General features: G+C 42.0%; 1 protein-coding gene across 8 annotated transcripts in view; it reads right to left on the bottom strand.

The window, feature by feature from the left end:
• GUF1 (GUF1 homolog, GTPase) overlaps positions 1-25,678 on the bottom strand; it is a 129,250-nt gene that overhangs the window by 51,710 nt on the left and 51,862 nt on the right. For all 8 annotated transcript variants that reach the window (XM_033946227.1, XM_033946245.1, XM_033946218.1 and 5 more), the window contains one exon: positions 4,639-4,762. In XM_033946227.1, the coding sequence (XP_033802118.1) occupies positions 4,639-4,762 (124 nt within the window). The remainder of the gene's footprint in view (positions 1-4,638; positions 4,763-25,678) is intronic.

Below are 25,678 nucleotides of genomic sequence, written 5' to 3'. Positions count from 1 at the left end.
GAAGCCGGTGCAAACGATGCTGGCTTCACTATGCTGGATGCAGGAGTCGTCGATGCAGGTTTCGAACGGACCGGCGAAACCTCAGCAGACGTAGAAGCAGACAGGTCCTTGGCAGTCTCCATCTTGAACATCGACTCCCAAAGCAAGCAACGCCTCTTAAACGAGCGCGCAGTGAGCGTGGAACAAGGCCGGCACGATTTCGGAACGTGTTCCGGACCAAGACACTGCAGGCAGCGTCGATGCGGGTCCGTTAACGAAATCGCACGCTGGCACTTGCTGCACTTTTTAAAACCGGTGATTGGCCGGGACATAGGCCGGAAAATCGACGCTGCAAGGTCGAAGGCGCTAGGCCGCAGCTATGAGGCCGGCCCGGCCGAACCGCCGGAAGAAATAATTTTAACTTTTTTTTTTTTTTAGAAAAATAAAGTAAAAGTGAAAGAAATTCAAAGAAATAAACAAAAACGCGGGTAAAGAAGGCAAAAAACTGAAATTCAGTCAGCGCAGAATGAAGAGAAAATTCTCAGCTCCGCGGAAAGAAAAGAACTGAGGAGACACGCCCGGTACATCGGGCGGGAAGGCACTGGCGCATGCACGGTGCGGGCATCTCGAAACTTCTGAGTTTCTTCAAGCAAGACATGCTTGCAAGATGTCCGTATCGGGGCTCTGTCGGATGACATCACCCACTAGTGAGAATACCTGCCTGCTTGTCCTGGGATAAGACAACTTTTCAGTACCTTAAAATCCTCCCCAAAGTCGGGGGTCGTCTTATACGCCGGGTACTGTTTACATGCCCTTACTTTTACATTAGAGAGCTGCACGGGGACGCCCCTAGGGTCGCGGGGATCCCGTGGGGACGCCCCCTAGGGTCGCGGGGATCCCATGGGGATGCCTCCGAGGGTCGCGGGGCTCCTGCGGGGCTGGATGCTCAGTCTTCTGGATGTACGCGGCTCTTCTTCTCCCTACCTTCTCTGCTTGCAGCACAGAGCCGAACGGAAGTCTTCCCGACGTCAGCGCTGACGTTGGAGGGGAGGGAGGGCTTAAACAAAGCCCTCCCTCCTTCCGACGTCAGCGCTGACGTCGGGAAGACTTCCGTTCGGCTCTGTGCTGCAGGCAGGGCAGATAAGGAGAAGGAGAGTAGCCTCGCGGTTCGAGTGGCTACCAAGGGAGAGGAGCGGCCCGTCCCGCACCGGTTGCAGCACAGCCGGCCAGGTTCCCTTACTTTTGTGGCACTTCCCCGACCGACCGATAACAGCCCGGGTCCGACAATCCTCCCTGCCCTCTAGCCGCGAATCTAAATTACCTTCTTACAGCAGCTGTAAGAAGGTAATTTAGATTCGCAGTTAAGGGCAGGGAGGTTTGTCGGACCGGGGCTGTTGTCGGTCGGTCGGGGAAGTGCCACAAAAGTAAGGGGACCTGGCCGGCTGTGCTGCACCCGGGGCGGTAGAGAAGGTGTGCGGAAGAAGGGGTAGTCTTATACGGCGAGTATATAACAAAACTCTATATTTTAACTAAAAGTTGGGGGGTCGTCTTATACGCCCAGTCGTCTTATACGCCGGCAAATACGGTATATATATATATATGTATATATATATATATCCATTTTTAAAATACTGCCTTCTTTATGTACTGAGTAAGGGGTAACTGCTGAGATCAATAGTGTTACATTATCTAACAGCTCTCTCTATGTAATAATACATTGGAAGGTGAAAAGAAAAAAACAATCAAACATATTCTGCATCTACAGCCAAACTCACCCAAAAAAATGGAGAATCCCAATGGCTCCATTAGATTTCATTCACAATTATGTGGGGATTCCCCCCCCCTTTTTCACAAACCTAAGCCATATTACAGCCCAGCCACTGTTTGTTTATTAAAAACTTTCTGTACCGCATAACAGCCTAAAAAAAGGATCCAAGCGGTGTACAATATATACATTTCCCCCTCCATATTCGCGAATTCCATATCTACGGATCGCTTATTAGTTGTTTTAAACCCAAAAACCCATTTTAATTTTTCGGGCTATTTTAAGCCCTGAAAGCCTTACCTGGTGGTCTAGCGGCTTTTCAGGCAGGAGCGATCTTCCTACGCTCCTGCCCCGTGCAGATTGCTCACAGGAAATGGCTCGAGAGACTACGGGAGCTCAAGTCAGCCATTTCCTGTGAGCGATCTGCACGGGGCAGGAGCGTGGGAAGATCGCTCCTGCCTGAAAAGCTGCTAGACCACCAGGTAAGGCTTAAGGGGGGGCTTTCAAGGCTTACAATAGCTGGGGGAAGCGGGGGTTAGGGGCAGAACCGGCCAAAATATTATTTGCAGTTTTTTAATATTTGCTGGCCGGCTCTGCCCCTAGCCCCCGTGAATACAGAGGGGGAAGTGTAATACACATTCATCAAGAAAGGAACTCCATTTAAAAATAGGATAGAAAAGAGTAAAAGCAAAAGTTTAAAAATAATTTTTTCTGTTTTTTTTTTTAATCCTAAAATATTAAGCAATCAAGATCTCCATAATAATAATTCTAATTCTAAAAGCAATTCTAATAGAAACAATCAAATCTCAGTAAACCATTATTAATACATACAGTTAAAAAATTGTTTTTCCATATCAAAATTAATCACTATATAAATACAGATTACAGTCCCAAACTCAATTATTCAATTTGAGAAAGCCAATTGAAAAAAATGTGCTTTTAGGTATCTTTTAAAGTTTATGTATGATTCTTCTTTTCTCAAATCTATGGGCAAATTATTCCATCTATGGGCAAATTATTCCATAACCGCGGAACCTCAACCGCAGGCTAATCACTGATGCACATTCCACCTATATTACATAATAGTGGACCCTAAATCTACACACTGGATGCTGCCATTACACAATGGACTGGGACTTCCTTCACAGTACCCCCAGCGAATTCAAGGAACAGAAATCTTTACACAAGATCAAAACCCAGATCACCTGCATGGCAGCACGTAGCAGTTATTGAGCCACTGAGCCAGCTTCTACCTTCTTGCACTTGAGGTAAAACCATCACCTGTGACGACCTTGCACAGAAATCTATTTCAGTATAATAAATGCCTTAGGTCATCTTCATTACAAAAAAACAAAATACCACAATAATGGGGAGACATGCTACTTTTCAACTAACAAAATTAAAGGAAAACTAAGAAATTGGTTCTTGATTCATATGAATTTTAAACATTCCCTACTATTTGGGATGGCTAAGATTCATATGAATCAAGAACCAATTTCTTAGTTTTCCTTTAATTTTGTTAGTTGAAAAGTAGCATGTCTCCCCATTATTGTGGGCTTGAAAAGGATTGTTTTGTGTTGTATAAGTATTGTGAAAACCTTTTTTTTCCTTGGTATCATTTGATATTGTTAATTATTAAATTTATAAATTTAAAAAAAAACCAAACCCCCCCCCCAAAAAAAATACAAAAAACTAGGTCAGTGTTTATTGAACCTGTCCTGAGGGACCCCCCAGTTAGTTGGGTTTTTAAGATATCCCTAATGAGGTTGGATGGCTGGAAAGTGGCAAACTGCAAACTGAGGCAGATTTGCCTATAATAGAGAGGACAGGCATGCAAACCTACCTCATGCATATTCATTAGGGTTATCTTGGAAACCCAACTAGCTGTGGGTCCCCCAGGACAGGTTTAAGAACCACTGCACTAGATTAACAAATCATAATTTTTCCTAATCCTGGATCGTTACATACTCCAAAAAAATGGCCTAATCAAATCCTTACATCGTGAAGGAAAAGAACACCATCTCTGTCTGCTTTTACCCTACTGGTTTAATTTATTGGATTCAGAGCTGATTAAATGACGTCAGAGAGGCTTCCGACGCAGGTGCAGCTCGTGAGAGGAGCCGCGGCGGCGGTGGCTTTGAACTCAAAAATAACTTCGGCAACAGACTGAAGAATAACTTCAGTAAGGGAGCCGGCCAGACCGCGGGAAGCAGATTAGTACCTGGGGGACCGCATGTTTCAGACCGCTGTTTTAGATGGAGTGAGGGCAGGAGGGAGTGAGTAACCACCTCCGTGCGTCCGTGGTTAAGGTGCCTCCGCATGCACAGTAGAAGGAGCCAGCGTCGCCAAGGAAGGGCGATGAGGAAACTACTGCTGGCTCCTTCTACTGCGCATGCGGAGGCACCTTAACCACTGAGCCACACATCACAGATGCAGAATTCACTGCGTTTGAACTGCGCATGTCCGGTAAGGGTTTTATTATAGCGGATAGGGGAACACATCCCAACAATTTTCCAACACTGACCACAGCTGATGAACGAGCACCATGTTGTTTATGGGTAGATTGTGCACAACAGAGGAAAGGGTTCAACTATTCACAAAGGGCCCCTGTGCTATCACTATGATCAATAGCTCCAAAACTCACTATAAAATGCTAGGATTAGACAAAATGCTAGTGATTCATCTTGGGACATATTCTTGCACTAGCAGAGAGAAGACAGCTAGATGCCCCTGCATATTCTGATTTGAAGGCTAGGATACACAGCAATCTATTTAAAAACCACCCAGCAGAATTAAATATATAGGTGTTTACAAGTTCTACATTAAGTAGAATGCAAAATATATAAAACTTATGCAAATTATGCTTCTCTTTTTAAACTAGATATAAACCTCACCTCCAGCCAGCTCCCAAGGCTGCACTGCTGTCTTGATGTACTGTGACACTGGAATCATTCAAAGTTAGTTTTTCTATAGCATTTTTCAAGTTGCTATAATCTGACTGGTCCACTGGATACATACCTGTCAAACCAGAATAAAGGGATGAAGGATAGAGAGGTGAACAAACTAGGTCTTGTCAACAAGATGCAGTTCCTTACCTGCTGCTTAGAACCAACTGTAGGTATTATGGCAAGTTGTATTACATTTATTTTACTAATGCTGCATGAATGTCCATTTATTACAGTTGTGCTCATCAAAAGCACAAATGACAAAAAGTCCAATTGATACTTCTTATGAAACTTCAGGATACTGGTCCTGAAGGAAACTTGATGCCCTGCAGGTTATAATGCTTAAACTGAACCAAGATAAGAATTATCCAAAGGTAGTATCATACACAAGCTTCACAGATTACATAGATCACTTTTTTCAAATGTGGTCGAGTCATTTCACATCTGAAAGAGACTTGTGTGGTCTCAAAGTCTTCTGAAGATCAAGAGCTCTTGTTATGCTGAAGTAGGTCTAAATGCAGTACTGGAATGTGGGATTCCACATTCTATTTCTGCACCAGGTATGCCTCTTATCCAGCTTCTTCAAAACACACACCCTACTCTTGCTCATAATTGCTTCCATCTTTGCTCACAGCACTCTCATTTCCCTATCATCCCAAGGTTCTCACCTCACTTCCTAGTGCTCTTTCACCTTCTCATCTCACTGCTCTGACTTCAATTCCCTTGTCTTTCCTGGCTGTCACGTATCTCTACCCTTTACCACTGTGCCCCCACCTGTTACAGGCCTAGAAGATAAGAAAAATATTCTTGAGCTTCTGCACCTGATGGAAAACTTATGTCTTACCTGATAATTACACAGATATATTAGGCACTAGTATCTATCTTTATAAGGCCAGAAAATCTAAGAAGCATCAAAAACTAAGCCTCAATCAGAGTTAATATATTCGTTTATGACCTCAGCAGTACAAACTGTGAGAAAGTTTTCATTCACAGTATAACTTGCACTAAAATCTTCATCGGTCAGATTTTTTATCAAATCTTATTACTTTATTTATTTTTATTTAGTTTTCAAAATAAATTAAGAGACAATACTCATCTCATTATCAGAGCATAGCAGGGGTTCTTCACCGACATAGGCTATGTTTCGCCATATAAGGCTTTATCAAGGTAATCCCCTGATAGAGAAGAGAGATATATCATAATTAGTATATATGTTACACATTTTTACCAGCACTTCATAGGGTAACGTTTCTAGCCCATATAAAGTAGAGGAAGATAAAAAATAGGTTATGTCTTAGAGCAATATCTTATTAAATACCTTTATTATGCCGATTCCACATGCACTGCCATCGTTATAATTTGGTTCAGGCAGAACAACATGGCCGCGGCGTTTTTTATACAAAATAGAAGCGTCATGATCTCATAGCTACGCACCCTATCAGCATCCAGAATAAGCTCTGGGGTTAATTAGACTAGTGTCATCCATTCTACTTCCGCGTTTAGACCATTAGGTTTAACGGTATTCAGTGTGTAAATCATTCTTTGTTCCTTAAAATTCAAACGTTCAGTATAATTTCCTCCCTCCCACCCCATATTGATATGGTCAATAATTCTCCATTTTAGAGCGGTAATTTTGTGTTTCTGAATTAGCCAATGTTGTACAAGGGGTGCTTCAAGACTACCGGTGTTTATTTTGGATTTATGTTCGGTAAGTCTTATCATAATTTTCCGACTTGTTCTTCCCACGTACACCAAATCGCACGGGCATTGGATCACATAGATTACATGAGTGCTAATACAAGAAGTATTTATCTTGGATTTAAACGTTTTATTAGTACCCGGGTGAGTCCATTCAGGGCCCACTATCGCTTGAGCACACCATTGGCATTGTCCACAGATGTCATGAGTAAACTGTTGGTCAGTATCAATAACTTTATTTTCAAATTTATATATGGACAAAAATTCTCCAATAGTTTGTCCTCTTTTGTAAGATACAGTGGGATGTTCATCAAAACAAGGGTGGAGTTGAATTATTGGCCAATGCATTTTTAAGGTTTGAAAAAATCTATTGCTGATATCATTGAAAGGAAGCACACATATCAAGGTTTCATCTACCTCATTCACTGTTTTTTCTTTGATCAAAAGGGATCTCTGAGCATATTTAGCACGGAGGTATGCTTTCTTAACAGATTTTTTAGGGTAATGTCTTTCATAAAACCTCTGAGACAATATGTGGGCTTGCTTGTTAAATTCTTCATGATCTGAACAGATCCGTCGGATCCGCAGGAACTGACTCACAGGTATGTTGAATTTCAAAAAGTATGGATGATAACTATCAAAATGCAAGAAATTATTCCGTTCAACATCTTTCCTATATAGAGAAGTTCTAATAAGTTGATCTTTCATTATCATCAGATCCAAATACGCAATTCTATTAGGGTGGGATGTCATAGTGAAAGTAAGATATGGGTCTAAAGTATTAATCCAGCTAAGGAAATTTTCTAGATCTCCATACGATCCGCCCCAAAAAAACAGAATGTCATCCAAGTATCGTTTCCACAGTTTAACATTCTGGAAATATATTGATGAATAGATATAATCTATTTCAAACTTAGAGACATATAAATTAGCTACCAACAAGACAGAGTTTATACTTGGATGAAGAAGACTATGAGCAAGACTGCTACCTCAAAAGAAAAATTGACTGTTAAGCCAACGGATAAACAAGTAGCTTTTGAAGAATCATCGGGGACTTCTGATATAAGTAGTGAAGATGGGAATGATTCATTAAGACCTCAAGGATCTATAGAAAATGTAGACAACATACAACGACAGGGAGAACAATCAAAAGGAAGAGGGAGACAAATGCAGAGATCAAAAGAGCCCCATGGACCAACTGTGCGAACACGGACAAACCAGCGGTATCAACAATAATAAATATTTCATCTACTTCCCTTTCTACACCTCAGGCTCAGGTCTTACAATACGGCCTAGGGTTTATCCCTACTGCTACATACGATCCGTTCCGCATGAGAATAGCTTTTTTTAAATTTTTTCGCAAATTACAATTAAAAGTATTTTTTTCTGAAAACCCCTCTACTACAGATATTTCAGTTTTGAAAAAAGAGTCCAGATGGTGCCCTCCGGGACCGATGCCGTCCTTCCTAATTACCTATCGAGATTTAGTGCTGAAAGATTTAGAAACTATTGAAAAAACTTATTATTCTGTATATAGGGAGTTTAACCTTTCAAAAAAAGAAGTAACTGCTCTTAAAGAATTGCAAAATAATTCTGATATTCTGATACTACGAGCAGACAAAGGAGGTGCTATTACGCTCTGGGATCGATCTGACTATCATAGAGAAGCTGTGAGACAATTGAGTGACAATATAGCTTATTTAAAAACTGAAGAGAATCCAGTGAATCATTTGAAAATAGAGATTAAAGAGATAGTGGAAGAAGGTTCAGAACGAAAAATGATTACGAAGAAAGAAGCTCAGTTTCTTATTGAACCTTATCCTTCTACTCCGAAGCTGTATCTTCTCCCTAAAATCCATAAAGATTTATTGAATCCTCCAGGACGCCCAATTGTTTCTACAAAACACTCTATTTTAGAGCCACTATCTAAATTTGTAGATTATTTCTTGAGGTCAGAGGTACAGAAAGCATCCTCTTATTTAAAAGACTCAGCTCACTTATTGAGAATTCTCGACACTCTAACTAATGCTTCTGAGATCACGTATCTAGTGACACTTGATATTACTTCTTTATATACTCAAATTCCCCAAACTGCTGCACTACGAATAGTAGAAGAAACTTTAAAGAACAAGGATTTAGGCAGATTCAAAACGGACTGGCTTATGAAACTTGCTACTCTTGTAGTTAAATCTAATTACTTCTGGTATCAGGGGGATTATTATTATCAAACCCAAAGAGTTGCGATGGGGGCGACCATGGCCCCCTCTGTAGCTAATTTATATGTCTCTAAGTTTGAAATAGATTATATCTATTCATCAATATATTTCCAGAATGTTAAACTGTGGAAACGATACTTGGATGACATTCTGTTTTTTTGGGGCGGATCGTATGGAGATCTAGAAAATTTCCTTAGCTGGATTAATACTTTAGACCCATATCTTACTTTCACTATGACATCCCACCCTAATAGAATTGCGTATTTGGATCTGATGATAATGAAAGATCAACTTATTAGAACTACTCTATATAGGAAAGATGTTGAACGGAATAATTTCTTGCATTTTGATAGTTATCATCCATACTTTTTGAAATTCAACATACCTGTGAGTCAGTTCCTGCGGATCCGACGGATCTGTTCAGATCATGAAGAATTTAACAAGCAAGCCCACATATTGTCTCAGAGGTTTTATGAAAGACATTACCCTAAAAAATCTGTTAAGAAAGCATACCTCCATGCTAAATATGCTCAGAGATCCCTTTTGATCAAAGAAAAAACAGTGAATGAGGTAGATGAAACCTTGATATGTGTGCTTCCTTTCAATGATATCAGCAATAGATTTTTTCAAACCTTAAAAATGCATTGGCCAATAATTCAACTCCACCCTTGTTTTGATGAACATCCCACTGTATCTTACAAAAGAGGACAAACTATTGGAGAATTTTTGTCCATATATAAATTTGAAAATAAAGTTATTGATACTGACCAACAGTTTACTCATGACATCTGTGGACAATGCCAATGGTGTGCTCAAGCGATAGTGGGCCCTGAATGGACTCACCCGGGTACTAATAAAACGTTTAAATCCAAGATAAATACTTCTTGTATTAGCACTCATGTAATCTATGTGATCCAATGCCCGTGCGATTTGGTGTACGTGGGAAGAACAAGTCGGAAAATTATGATAAGACTTACCGAACATAAATCCAAAATAAACACCGGTAGTCTTGAAGCACCCCTTGTACAACATTGGCTAATTCAGAAACACAAAATTACCGCTCTAAAATGGAGAATTATTGACCATATCAATATGGGGTGGGAGGGAGGAAATTATACTGAACGTTTGAATTTTAAGGAACAAAGAATGATTTACACACTGAATACCGTTAAACCTAATGGTCTAAACGCGGAAGTAGAATGGATGACACTAGTCTAATTAACCCCAGAGCTTATTCTGGATGCTGATAGGGTGCGTAGCTATGAGATCATGACGCTTCTATTTTGTATAAAAAACGCCGCGGCCATGTTGTTCTGCCTGAACCAAATTATAACGATGGCAGTGCATGTGGAATCGGCATAATAAAGGTATTTAATAAGATATTGCTCTAAGACATAACCTATTTTTTATCTTCCTCTACTTTATATGGGCTAGAAACGTTACCCTATGAAGTGCTGGTAAAAATGTGTAACATATATACTAATTATGATATATCTCTCTTCTCTATCAGGGGATTACCTTGATAAAGCCTTATATGGCGAAACATAGCCTATGTCGGTGAAGAACCCCTGCTATGCTCTGATAATGAGATGAGTATTGTCTCTTAATTTATTTTGAAAACTAAATAAAAATAAATAAAGTAATAAGATTTGATAAAAAATCTGACCGATGAAGATTTTAGTGCAAGTTATACTGTGAATGAAAACTTTCTCACAGTTTGTACTGCTGAGGTCATAAACGAATATATTAACTCTGATTGAGGCTTAGTTTTTGATGCTTCTTAGATTACCTGATAATTGCCATTCCTTGAATCATAGCAGAGACCAGTGGATTATGACCATCTACCAGAAGGTGGCGAGAGAGGACAATACTAAATTCTGATATAGAATGGTAAGCAGCCTGGTTAGTCAGTATTTTCAATAACAAAGCAAAAGGATAGACACAGTATCACCGTCCTTTCCTTGCTCACCACTACATAATGAACCCAAAAGGCAATTAAAACCTGTGAAAACTAACAGTAACAAACCTACACAGAGACAAATCAGTTGAAGACACTAGAAAGGCAATCACTGAGGGTGGACATCTGAATTCATCTATTACTAGGTTTTATTGAATTTGATTAACTGTCTAGAGAAAAAACTTTCAAGGCAGAGTACAAATAAAAATAATAAGAAAAGACTAAAGATCTGAAAGGAACTCCAGTATTAAGATGCTGCCTATTCATTGTGGCTCCGGATTCCAGCTAATAGTCCTGCTCTAACCAAACCAATTTCCTTTAGAAATCACAGGGATAATACTAGTTAAAAACTAGAGGAAGTCAGAAAATCCTTGAATCCAAAAATATGAACTGACCTCACATTCAAAATAGTAACCTAGCTGTGGACCGTGACCAGAGATTTTTGAGTTGCTCAGAGACGTGAAACTCTACAAGGAAGGTATACACCCTCCTAGAGATGAACCAGAGCTTACCTTCCAGTCATTGCAACTATTTCAATGCTGGTCACGCTCCATAGCAGGATTCAAAAATAAATAAATAAAGGTTGTCACAGTCTTTCAAAATCTAAAAAAATGTGTAGGAATTCTTTCTTCATATATTTTGTCAAATGAACATCACTTGCAATAGATAATCTAATATAATAAAATGGTAGGACGCACATGCGCACTAAAAAAATCGTGTTCCCTGATCTGTCGCGTTTTTTTTAGTGCGCATGCGCGGGTTGTACGTCACAGATGTTCCTCCTCCACCATGCAACGCAAGCCATGTCCGCCGCCGGCCTCGAGCTACTGGGGGCCGGCGGTGCGAGCCGCCCGGCCGGTGCTGAGGCCCCGCCTCCCGCTTCCGCCCTACACGGTGACGCCAGACCCGGACCTACAAAACGCTGAGGCCCGTCTTCCGACCTACACGGCGCCGCCAGATCCGGCACCACAAAACGGCCCTCACATCCGTGAACATGCTTGCCATGGAAACAGAGGGGATCAGGAACTAAACATAGATTTAAAAAAAAAAACCAAACAACAGTGCACAACGACAGAGACACACAGACACTCACAGAAGGACAGGGGGCTAAAGAGACAGATTGAAAAAAAATAACAAAACACTAAGGAGAAAGAGAGACACAGGTAAGGAGTGCTGCTGGGCAGGGGGAGCAGGGAAGAGGGTCAGGGGGAGAAAAGAAGGAGTGCTGCTGGACAGACAGAGCAGGGAAGAGGAACAGGGGAGCAGGTAAGAAGTGCTGCTGGACAGGGTGAGCAGGGAATAATGACTGTGGAGCAGGGAAGAAGTGCTGCTGGACAGGGGGAGCAGGTAAGAGGGACAGGGGGAGCAGGTAAGGAGTGCTGCTGGACAGGGGGAGGTAAAAGGAAGGGAGAAGGCCTACTGCTGGACAGGTGGAACAGGCAAGGGGTGATGGTTGACAGCCGAGGAAAGAGAGAGACAGAAAGCGGTCAAGAGGAGAGAGAGAAAAAGAAAGAAATAAAGACACACACATCTATTCTAGCACCCGTTAATGTAACGGGCTTAAAGACTAGTTTGTAATATAATGACTTAGCTTTATGAGGGGTTAGGGGTCCAGTTGAAATCTTTTCACCGACAACGTTCTTCAGCGATGTTTATACATCACGAAGTTTGAAACAACTATGAAAGCCTTAAAAGGACTTCCACTATATTTATGATCGGGTCTCCTGAAGAAGTAAACGAAACGGGGCCACGTTGGGACCCCTAACCCCTCATAAAGCTAAGTCATTATATTACAAGTTATCTATTACAAGTGATGTTCGTTTGACAAAATAGTTCGAAGAAATTGATGAAGAAATGACAGATGAGATTGAACGCAACTGCAAGGGAGGCAATGCAGTTATCATGGGCGACTTCAACTATCCAGGGATAGAATGGAACCTAGGCACCTCCGGCTGTGCTAGAGAAACCAAGTTCCTAGAAACTGTAGGCGATTGTTCCTGGAACAACTTGTCAAGGAAAACACAAGAGGAAACACAATTCTGGACTTAGTTCTAAATGGACTGCGAGGACCGGCACAGGATGTAGAAGTAGAAGGGACGCTGGGAAACAGCGATCACAATATGATACGCTTCAACCTGGAAATAGGAGCGAAACGTCAGTCCAGAACGACGGTCAAGGGCCTAAACTTCCGAAAAGGAAACTACGAAGGGATGAGACGCATGGAGGGGAAGAAAATTAAGAAGAGGATAAACACTATAAGAACGCTGGAGCAAGCTTGGTCTCTTTATAAGGATATGGTCACCGAGGCGCAAAATCTATATATACCACGTATCAACAAGGGATCAAAGAGAAAAAGGAATAAAGAACCAGCGTGGCTCACTCTAGAGGTTAAGGAAGTGATCAAAGACAAAAAAACCTCATTATAGAATGGAAAAGATCAAAAATGGATGAAAACTGAAATAAGCACAAACAACACCAACGCAAGTGCCATAAGGCGGTAAAAGTGGCAAAAAAGAGACTATGAGGAAAAAATAGCCAAGGAGGCAAAAAACTTCAAGCCGTTCTTTCGATATATTAAAGAAAAAAGACCCGCGAAGGAAGCAGTGGGATGACCAAGGAATAAAGGAAGTGCTAAAGGAGGACAAAGAAATCGCCGATAGACTGAACACATTTTTTGCATCTGTATTTACCAAAGAGGATATACATAGCATACTGAAACCCATCAGGCTATATGCTGGAAGCGAAAATGGGAAACTGACAGGGTTGATGGTCAGTCTAGAAGAGGTATGCAGGCAGATTGATAGGCTTAAGAGCGATAAATCCCTGGGACCGGATGGCATCCATCCGAGGGTCATCAAGGAACTGAAAGGGACCATAGCTGAACTACTTCAACTAATAGCCAATCTGTCGATCAAAACAGGAAAGATTCCGGAGGACTGGAAAGTGGCGAATGTTACGCTGATCTTCAAAAAAGGTTTGAGGGGAGATCCAGGAAACTACAGACCGGTGAGTCTGACCTCGGTACTGGGAAAGATGGTAGAAGCGCTGATAAAGGACCGTATCATTGATCACCTTGTCAGACATGGTCTGATGAGGACCAGCCAGCACGGTTTCAGCAAAGGCAGATCTTGTTTGACAAACTTGCTACACTTCTTTGAGGGAGTAAACAGGCAGATAGATAACGGCGACCCAGTCGACATTGTATATCTGGATTTTCAGAAGGCGTTAGACAAGGTTCCATATGAACGATTACTTCGGAAAATTGCGAGCCATGGAATCGAAGGAGAAATACTCATGTGGATTAAAAACTGGCTGGAGCATAGGAAACAGAGAGTGGGGGTAAATGAACAATACTCAGACTGGAAGAGTGTCACCAGTGGGGTGCCACAGGGCTCGGTGCTTGGATCCATACTCTTCAACATTTTTATAAACGATCTTGACATAGGTATGACGAGCGAGGTGATTAAATTTGCGGACGACACAAAGTTATTCAGAGTAGTGAAGACGCAGGGGGATTGCGAAGATCTACAACGTGACTTAACCAGGCTCGAGGAATGGGCATCGACATGGCAGATGAGATTCAACATGGATAAATGTAAAGTGATGCATATCGGTAACAAAAATCTCAGGCAAGAGTACAGGATGTCTGGGGCGGTACTTGGAGAGACCTCCCAGGAAAGGGACTTGGGAGTTCTGATTGACAAGTCGATGAAGCCGTCTATGCAATGTGCGGCGGCGGCAAAAAGGGTAAACAGAATGCTAGGAATGATAAAGAAGGGGATCACAAACAGATCAGAAAAGGTTATCATGCTGCTGTACCAGGCCATGGTGTGCCCTCACCTGGAGTACTGCGTCTAGCACTGGTCGCCGTACATGAAGAAGGGTCAAGAGAAGAGCAACTAAGATGGTTAAGGGGTTGGAGGAGCTGCCGTACAGTGACAGATTAGAGAAACTGGACCTCTTCTCCCTCGAACAGAGGAGATTGAGAGGGGCATGATCGAAACATTCAAGATACTGAAGGGGATAGACTTAGTAGATAAGGACAGGTTGTTCACCCTCTCCAAGGTAGGGAGAACGAGAGGGCACTCTTTAAAGTTGAAAGGGGATAGATTCCGTACAAACGTAAGGAAGTTCTTCACCCAGAGAGTGGTAGAAAACTGGAATGCTCTCCCGGAGGCTGTCATAGGGGAAAACACCCTCCAGGGAATCAAGACAAAGTTAGACAAGTTCCTACTGAACAAGGACGTACGCTGGTATGGCTAGTCTCAGTTAGGGCACTGGTCTTTGACCAAAAGGGCCACTGCATGAGCGGACTGCTGGGCGCGATGGACCACTGGTCTGACCCAGCAACGGCATCTCTTATGTTCTTTTTATAAATCAATTTTAAACATTATCATTTTATATAAATAATAATAAGAAAAGAGAAATAGAAATACCAAAAAAATTTTTTTTACAGACATTCCTTACAACATTACTTTATGATCTCCTCTAGTCCACATAATGGGAGAACATTTCTGAAATTAACTTAGGAATACAATAAAATATAATCATGACCTAATCTAAGATCTAATTTTATGGTGCAAAATACTAGTGAATTCCATTTATAATTAATTCAGATGGGAACTATTTGTTAGTTTCTCGAAGCTGTAGAAACTGTTCCAACTGCATAGAGTCCCAGAAAACATATTCACATTCCTTAAATTTCACTAAGCATTTGCATGGAAACTTTAAATAAAATGTGGCTCCTAGAGCCAACACCCTTAATTTCAAGTTTAAAAATGCTTTCCTTCTCAATTGTGTTGCCTATGCCACATCAGGAAATATTAATACATTATCTCCACAAAACTTTGCTAGCTTATTTTGAAAATAAGCTTTCATAATTAAGGATTTATCTAACTCTCTTGCACAAGTAACTAATAGGGTAGACCTAGTTTGGATTATATCCTGTGAATCTTCCAGGAAACCAGTTAAATCAAATTATATCTGTTCCAACTGGTCAACACCTGATTCTGCCGGAACTTTCTTTCTCTGTGGAATATAATACAGATTTGTTAAGGGCAAAGTATCTGCTTCTGTCAGCCCCAAAACTTCTTTAAAATATTTCCGAATCAATATTTCTGGAATCAACAAGTGAGTTTTTGGAAAGTTAACTAGACGTAGATTTTTTGCCCGTAAAATATTTTCCATCTTCTCAAATCTAGTATAGGTAATATGTGAATCTTTAAGAGCTGAAGACGATAAGGCTTGTAATGTTGATACTTGGGACTCTGTTATCAAAGTACGTTTCTCAATAATTTTCAAGTTTGAATCAATATTTTCCAACTTATTAACTACTTCCTTTGAAAATTTTACATTTTGTGTTACCACTGAGATTAATAACTCCTCTATGGAAGCTGCAGGAGCCCTGGGTTTGAGCTTCCCAGTGTACTGCACGGACTGCCACATGTACGACTACCTCCCCTCGGGGAGACAGTCGTATGTGTGCGTACGATGTCAGGAACTGAAGAGCTTGAAGAGTGAAGTCCGTTATCTGAAGCACAGGATCCAGGAGCTGGAGGGACTCTACAGCTCAGAAGACTCATTCCTGACTACCGATTACCCCATGGAAGAGAGGCACATTGAGGAACAGGTCAGGGAACTTGAGAAGTTCATCGAGGATGCCTACAGAAGAGCAGAAGAACAAGAATCCGAGCAACACACATACACAAAGGATGCACGGAGTGGAGGACACGAACTATCTGGCACCAAGGAAGAGGGATCCCAGGGAGAGCACTCGCAGGAGGAAGAGGCAGGAACCTACCAGCACCTGGAGAGAGAAGAAATGATATCCACCAAGGACACTGATCTGCGACCACAGCGGAGACTGAAAGAAGGGAAATCTGCAATCCTGGTGGGAGACTCGATCTTGAGACAGGTGGACAGTCACATAGCAGGAGGGAGAGAGGATCGGCTGGTGACCTGTCTCCCAGGAGCAAGAACCAAGGACATTATCGACAGAATTGAGAGGATCCTGGAAGGAGCAGAGATGGAAGAGACGGCAGTGATTGTCCACGTCGGGACAAATGATGTCGCCAGGAGAGACTACAGCAGGAAGGCACTCACCGAACAGTTCAAGATCTTGGGAGGGAAGCTGAAGATGAGGACTCGGAGGATAGCGTTCTCGGAGATCCTACCAGTACCGAGGGCAGATGTGAAGAGGCAGACGGAACTACAATCAATCAATGAGTGGCTGAGGAGATGGTGTGAGGAAGAGGGATTTCACTTCGTGAGGAACTGGATGACGTTCTGGGGCAAGAACAAGCTCTACAGGAAAGATGGACTGCACCTGAGCATGACGGGAACTAGACTACTAGCAAACAATGTCAGGAGAGGAATAGAGCAAGCTTTAAACTGAGAGGAAGGGGAAAGCCGACAGTCGACCAGATGTTGATGATTCGGAAGACAGTATCCCGAAAAGATACTGAGTGGGAAAAGTGCTGGGAAGATACCATGTACGTCAAGCAAGCAATGAAATACCGATGGAGCCAGACAAATCAGGAAAGGGACAGGAGGAATCTACTCCATGGGGAAGACAATAAGGGCCAAGAAGAAGGGAATGAACGTAAAGAGGAAACATACCATGCACCACAGGGGGAGGACAAGAGAGACAAGCATCAAAAATCTCTAGAACAAGAAGAGGACGGAACAAATGATGAATTGCAAGGGAAAATTCCAAGAAAACAAAACTATCGAGTCTTAAACTGTATGTACACTAATGCAAGAAGCCTGAGGAACAAAATGGGAGAACTAGAAACCAGGGCCAAAGATGAAAATCTAAACATCATAGCAATCACAGAAACTTGGTGGAACGAGGACAACAAATGGGACACAGCACTACCAGGATACAAGCTATACCGAAGAGACAGGATACACCAGAAAGGAGGAGGAATAGCACTCTACATAAGGGATACCATTCAATCGACCGGAGTGGACACAGCAACAACAAATGGCCATTTGGAATCAATATGGGTTAAAATACCAGGAAGAAAGGGAACTGAACTAAAGATGGGACTGTACTACCGCCCACCCGGGCAATCAGAAGCAATGGATGAAGAACTGAGAGACGAGTTGAGGCGAGAATGTAAAAACGCAAACACCATAGTTATGGGAGATTTCAACTACCCGGGGATTGACTGGAGACATGGAGCTTCAAAATGTTCAAAGGAATCGGAGTTCCCGGAGGCTGTGCGGGACTGCTACTTGGAACAGCTTGTCAAGGAACCAACGCGAGGGACAACTGTTCTGGATTTAATCCTTAATGGACTGGGAGGACCTGCCCAAGAAGTGGAAGTAGTAGGACCTTTAGGTAACAGTAACCACCACACTATCCAATTCAAAGTGGAACTAAGTATGCCAAAGAGGAGGAGAACCATTGTAACAACGTTCAACTTCAGGAAAGGGAACTATGATGCCATAAGACAAATGGTAAAGAGAAAACTCAGGAACAGCTCCAGAAAGGCACAGACGGTGGACCAAGCCTGGACCTTATTCAAGGACACGGTGAACGAGGCACAAAACCGGTATATACCCAGATTTAGAAAAGGGTACAGAAAGAATCAAACAAAAGACCCAGCATGGTTAACCAAAGAAGTTAAGAAGGTGGTAAGAGATAAGAAAATATCCTTCAGGACGTGGAAAAAGGACAAAACCGAGGAAAATTGGAAAGAGCACAGGAAGCACCAAAGAGAATGTCACCGAGCAGTAAGAAAAGCAAAGAGAGAGTATGACGAGAGACTTGCAAAGGAGGCACGGAACTTTAAACCTTTCTTTAGATATGTGAAAGGGAAACAGCCGGCAAGGGAGGAGGTGGGACCCCTGGACGAGGGGGACAGGAAAGGAGTAGTAAAGGAGGAAAAAGAAGTAGCGGACAGATTAAACACGTTCTTCTCGTCGGTCTTCACAAAGGAGGACATATCCAATGTACCAGAACCGGAAAAATTATTTAAGGGGGACCAAGAGGATAAATTATCGTGCATGGAGGTAAGCCTCGAAGACGTACTCAAACAGATAGACAAGCTAAAAACTGACAAATCTCCGGGCCCAGACGGAATCCACCCAAAAATACTAAAAGAACTTAGAGATGAAATAGCGGAGTTACTGCAGCAGATTTGCAACCTATCCTTAAAAACGGGGGTAATACCAGAGGACTGGAGGATAGCAAATGTTACACCTATCTTCAAGAAGGGATCCAGAGGCGACCCGGGGAACTATAGACCGGTCAGCTTAACCTCAGTTCCGGGGAAGATGGCCGAAGCGCTAATCAAGGACAGTATCAATGAGCATATAGAAAGAAATAAGCTGATGAGAACAAGCCAGCACGGTTTCTGTACTGGAAGATCTTGCCAAACGAACCTGCTGCACTTCTTCGAAGGGATAAGCAAACATTTGGACAAAGGTGACACCATAGACATAGTATACCTGGACTTCCAGAAAGCCCTTGACAAAGTACCTCACGAGTGCCTACTAAGGAAACTGTGGAACCACGGGGTGGAAGGAGACATACACAGATGGATCGGTAACTGGCTGGTGAATAGGAAGCAGAGGGTAGGAGTAAAGGGACACTATTCTGACTGGAAAGGGGTCACAAGTGGGGTCCCACAGGGGTCAGTGCTGGGACCACTGCTATTCAATATATTTATTAATGACCTGGAAACAGGGACAAAGTGCGAGGTTGTTAAATTTGCAGATGACACGAAACTCTCCAGTAAGGTTAGATCTGTAGAGGAATGTGAAGAACTTCAAGGGGACCTGAACAAACTGAGTGAGTGGACAAATAAATGGCAGATGAGCTTCAATGTAGAGAAATGTAAAGTTATGCACATAGGGAAAGGGAACCCGATGTACAACTACACAATGGGGGGTGGGGTTTGTTCTGGGGGAAGGCAACCTAGAAAAGGACTTGGGGGTTTTGGTAGATAGAACAATGAAACCGGCGGCACAGTGTGCAGTGGCCTCAAAAAAGGCAAACAGAATGTTGGGCATTATCAAAAAAGGTATCACTACCAGAACCAAAGAAGTTATCCTCCCGCTGTATAGGGCGATGGTGCGACCGCATCTGGAGTACTGCGTCCAGTACTGGTCGCCGTACCTTAAGAAGGATATGGCGATTCTCGAGAGGGTCCAGAGAAGAGCGACAAAAATGATAAAGGGCATGGAAAACCTCTCATATGCTGAGAGGCTGGAGAAGCTGGGGCTCTTTTCCCTGGAAAAGCGGAGACTTAGAGGGGATATGATAGAAACTCATAAGATCATGAAGGGTATAGTGAAGGTAGAGAGGGACAGATTCTTCAGACTAGCAGGGGCAACAAAAACTAGAGGGCACTCAAAAAAATTGAAGGGAGATAGGTTCAGAACAAATGCTAGGAAGTTCTTCTTCACGCAGAGGGTGGTGAACACCTGGAATACGCTTCCAGAGGAGGTGGTAGAGCAGAGTACGACTTTGGGGTTCAAAAGGGGATTGGATGAGTTCATGAAGGAAAAGGGGATCCAGGGGTACAATTAAAGGGTTACTATACAGTACTGAAGGCTGTAAAGTAATAGAGTAATAGATCACTACAGGTCATTGACCTGGGGGGCCATCGCGGGAGCGGACTGCTGGGTGTGATGGACCTATGGTCTGACTCAGCAGAGGCAATGCTTATGTGCTTATGTACTCTAGTATTAATTAACCACAGATCTTTAAGGGAAACTTCCTGTGGCTCATTCCGGGTTCCCGGAGCAACTAAAGCTTCCTCCTAAAAGGTGATGGCCTTAGGTATCTCCTCATAGATTAATGAGGAAGGTACCAATTGCTCTAAAGAAACCACGGGATGAGAATTGGAACCATTCTTGGGATCCAAACCGACAGTTGTATTTGGTGGTGGAGGAGGAGTTCTTTCTAGGGAACTGAACGATGCCCCCAATAATGAGTCAGCACCCCGATTACCTCCAGCAACATTAGTAGAAACGAGGTGTCTGGCTATGGGGCCAACCATTACTGGAGTCGATACTTTTGCCTTCCCTTTCCTCATTAGATTTTAAATAACTATTTCCATACATACAGTTCTGACAGTCCCTCGTATCCTAGTGTCTCCCAGTGTCTCCAAGGGGCTTAACGTGCCCTTTAGGACATGCCCTGCGGCCATGCGCCACAGTCACAGCGTCCTTTTCACTCTCGAGTGCAGGACCTGGCTGACGTCAGGGCTTCTGTCTCCGCAGGTGCCCGCCTAGATTTGGCACCTGAAGTCCCAGCTCTAGTTGTTAAAAAAAGAGCACTGCAATCGGGAACACAGGAAACAGTCCCCCAAATGCTGCACCTCAAAATCAGGTAGTCTCCGATATCAGGCAGTTGCGGCGTCCTTTTCACTCTCGAGTGCAGGACCCGGCTGACGTCAGGGCTTCTGTCTCCACAGGTGCACGCCTAGATTCGGTACCTGAAGTCACCAGCTCAAGTTGTTAAAAAGAGCGCTGCAATCAGGAACACAGGAAACAGTCCCCCAAATGCTGCACCTCAAAATCAGGTAGTCTCCGATATCAGGCAGTTGCGGCGTCCTTTTCACTCTCGAGTGCAGGACCCGGCTGACGTCAGGGCTTCTGTCTCCACAGGTGCACGCCTAGATTCGGTACCTGAAGTCACCAGCTCAAGTTGTTAAAAAGAGCGCTGCAATCAGGAACACAGGAAACAGTCCCCCAAACGCTGCACCTCAAGGTCAGGTAGTCTCCCGCATCTCTTATGTTTCAGCATATTGTCTACAATGACACCCAGATCTTTTTCTTGGGCACTGACCCTTAAGGTGAACCATAGCATCTAGTAACTATGATTTGGCTATTTTTCCCAATGTGCATAACTTTGCATTTGTCCACATTAAATTTCATCTGCTACTTGGATGCCCAGACTTCCAATTTCCTAAGGTCTGCCTGCAATTTTTCAGTCTGCAGGTGTTTAAACAAATTTTTAAGTTAATGTTATCCATCTAGCACTGCTTCTAAGAGACTCTTCTACCAAGCTGTGATCAGCACTAAAACATGCATACTGCAGGAAAAAATAGGAGACTCACTGTGGGTCATGCTGAGGCATCCTGTGCTAATTTTTGGACATGTGTAAGCTACCCATGCACTAAAATATAACATTGGGAATGGGTCTATGGGTGGAGCGTGGGCGTGTTCTGCTCTTATTGGTTAGTGCAGCTACACTGCCACACACTACATGATTTAAACACTCATGCCAGTTCTTAAAGCAATGAATGTACCAGCACAGTAGTGATAATTCTATAAAAGGGGGTGGCAACAATTTAAGCATCAAGAACACATGGAAGTGACCATAATACTGGCATATACATACATACATGTGTAAATGTTGCTATTTCAGCTGCATACTACTCTATCAAATAATGCATAAATGCAATGGTGTTTAGTTTGAAGGTATAGGTACATGAGAGGCAGCTAGACAGGGTGCACAGTTATGCATGTAAATTACAGAATATATTTTATGAGGGGGTGGGGTGTTTTTTTGTTTTTTCAATCTAGGTGCAAACATTTATTTATTTAAAAATATTTATATGTGCACCATCTCCAATTCAGTTTGGGTTACAGCCATATATACATAAAAATTTAAAAAAGAAGAATAGCATGCATTTAAATCAACTGTCTAAAATATGTATAAACACCATTTAAAGTCATATTACATCCAAGCAGGCTGTAAAACATTGGCATCAAGGGAAGGCTTGCCTGAAATAATGTGTTTTTAAGTTAGCAGGTGGGAGCAATAAGTTTTTTGCCTATGATGCTTGGGTAGGAGAGTGTGGGTACACCTCTCCGTTTGTCTAAGGCTTTTCTTTCGCTTAAATAATAAGCTAGCTTTCTTGGCTTGTGTGGTACTTTTGTATTGGAGTGATATTTTTGGATTTTTGTATTACACTACCCTCCATTCCTCCCTGTTTTTATGTTAAATCCAATTCATCTAAACTTTCTCTATTTAACTTAATCTTAATATAATATGTTATCTTTCTCAGCCATCATTGTCAACCTTTGCCTCTGAAACTTTGCAAAGATGGCGGCGACAATGATGGCTGCGAAATGTAACATATTACATTAAGATTAAGTTATATATCTTATATTAAGTTAGAAAGTTTAGATGAATTGGATTTAACTTATACATCTAAATTTGATGTTTTACCTTGTAAGGGATTCCTTGAAAAAGTGCTAAGCGAAACAGAGATTATATGTCAGAGAATCTACTCTGCCGTTGAACTTCAGATGAGTATTACTCAAAGAAATAATTAAGAAGCCCTTTTATTAAGGCGCGCTAACTGATTTATTGTGCGCTAAAGATTAGCGTGTGCTAAATGCTAAGGTATCCATTATATTCTATGGGCGCCTTAGCATTTAGTGTGCGCTAAATCAGTTAGTGCACCTAAGGACCCCTAAATGTTTTCAATAAGCTCCTATATAAAATATATTTAAATGATAAAAGAGCAATACAATATGCTTAAAATATTAAGATATAAAGGGCTCCTTTTACAAACATGTGCTAGGGCTTTAACGCGCGGAAAAGCGCGCTATGTAGCACATGGTGTAGCACGCGGTAATATCCTGCGTGCGCTAAAAAAGCTAGCGCACCTTAGTAAAAGGAGCCCAAAGTGTATATGAGCAAATGACCAATGAATATGCTGATGCGTTAGTCTGTTGGAAAAAGGTTTAGGTTTGTACAGCGGCACGGCTAAGGTCACTGCTCGAATATTTACTCCTTGGAGTTTGAGATTTGAATGCTTTGAAGTGAATATATGATACTTTGTGATAAACGGGATACTTCAGAGAAAAGATTGGAGTGCTTTGAGATAGCTGTATTTATAGAATGGCACTTAGGCAGAATGTTGACTTTTTTTTTTAAATACAAATATCTTGAATAAAAAATATGTATTTTCTTATCTGAATTTTGGCATATGCACATTATTTTAACAATTTACATATACAGAATCAGCAGGTATATTTACTTTATAGATTTACCTTACCTTTTACATACTGGGGGGAAAGGTGGTATTGATAATCACTGGAGAACAGTTTTCCAATAGGAAAAGAAGCTAAACACAAACTAAGAAATCATACCTGTTGGTCTGCTCCCTTGCAATAATACCCCTCTAATATCTTCAGTCATTCATGCAAATTCATTTAAATTTCTACCACAGATATTAGAGTGCCAAAGAGCCCACCTCACAATTTTCATGTGTCCCTTAATGCCCCCCAAACTTAAGTTTTTTCTTTCATCCCAAAGGGAACAGGTCAGTTTTGTTTACTTCCACTGAAATCTTAGTGAGATCAGAGTACACTATGATGTCACCAAGTATATTCAAATCTGCCCTGTTATTGGTTAGTGCCTGTAATCAAAAAACAAAACAGGGCATCAAGAAATGTTCACTGATCTCCTTGTTTATGGGAAAGAACAACAGAGTAATAAAAAGGAAATGTGGTTATCAGAAGGTTAGATATTGTTTTGGTAAATTAATTCCACTAAACAACAATGTTACACCTGCAGTTTTATGCTCTTCTTGACATAACCACCTATAAGTTAGAAAGTACACTGAGGACAACAAACTGAGCTTCTGCCCTTCAGAAAGTGTCTCTTTTCCCTCAGGAACAACTGAATCAATAGAAATAAAGAAGTGCTAGTCAAGTTTACCACAAATGCCCAATTCATTAAACACCAATTGAGACAAATGAAAAGCATTATTCCACACCATTAATTATAAACAAGCTTTGTGACTTTATTTCCCAAGTAACATTATAAAAAAAGTGCTAGCATTTATTTAACAGAAAGCTGAAATACTGATGGAGTAAAGAACACGAAAAAGAATAGATTTTTGTTTTTTTGCATTGCCATGGTCCTATATTGAATTTTATATGTATATATCACAGCAGTATGGCACACATCCTAATGTTTTCAATCCTGGGGGAATCCTGCTCCTAAGATTTATAATTCTGCATACTGTATTTATTAAAACACACTGTCTTTGAATAGTAAAACTTTTAAACTGAAAATTTCTTTTGTAAAAATGCAAAATTTTTAAAGCCTTGGTGTAGATTTTCCCAAGGAGTACAATAATAGTGTACTATGGTGAGAGCTTCTGGTTGTCAGTAATTTTTATTCCAGCAAGCCACTGAATTCAAGATACTACTGACTTATTGCAATATAGTACTCCCCTGAAATTCACGGGGGTTCCGTTCTAGGAACCCCCGCAAATTTAAAAAAAACTGCAAATGCAGTTTTTCACTTGTCAAAAGGCAGGGGAGGCAGGAGAAGGCGGCTGGAGTGCCGGCAGGTGAAGAAAATCACTCACTGTCTGCTCCGACCGCCTCTTCCTGTAGTAAAGTCAGGCTACATCAATCAGGAGCTGCTTTGACACCCAAAGCATAAGGCTATAGATCCCTTCCCCACTCCCACCCCCCCAAACACACACATACTGTCACTCATCAGATCACTCCCTTGCCAATATTTTCTCCTATGCCGACTCATCCCCTTCAACATTCTCTCTCAGCTCACTCTCTCCATTGTCTTACCTCCCTCTTCTTCACCCCATACCACACCATATGCCCTCTTATTCAATCTCATCTGTTTTTCCACACATCTCACTAGCTCATCTCTCCTCCTACACATCCCCTTACCACATATATAACCCACTTGCACCCTGTTGTCTCCAGCTCTTTCCATATCCAAAATCATCTCTCATCTCTCCATCCACTTATCCTCTGTTGTCCCTAGTTCCCCCTCCCCCCTCCACACATATATCCCCTATTCCTTGTCTCCTTTAGCTTATCTCCACTCCCACACATACTATACTAACCGGTGCTCCCTCTCCAAATTTTCTTTAGCCTTTTGCCCTCCCAGTACCTTCCTTCCTTATTTTCTGTCCCCAAACTCCATTTCTCCCAGCCAGCACTATTGTTGGATGGGCTCTCCCTGGCTTAGACTTTCCTGCATAGTGTGGATGTTCCAGCACACGATCAATGAGGTTTTGAAATCCTGAAGTGCTCTCAAGTCTCACAAGAACAGCACAGGATTTCCTGTGCTACGCTGATTGGAAGCTAGAAGAGTCAAATTATATAT

The sequence above is a fragment of the Geotrypetes seraphini genome, chromosome 1, assembly GCF_902459505.1.
Source record: "Geotrypetes seraphini chromosome 1, aGeoSer1.1, whole genome shotgun sequence".
Taxonomy (NCBI): domain Eukaryota; kingdom Metazoa; phylum Chordata; class Amphibia; order Gymnophiona; family Dermophiidae; genus Geotrypetes; species Geotrypetes seraphini.
Note: the sequence above shows the minus strand (reverse complement) of the source record. Positions and strands in the feature narration are given on the sequence as shown.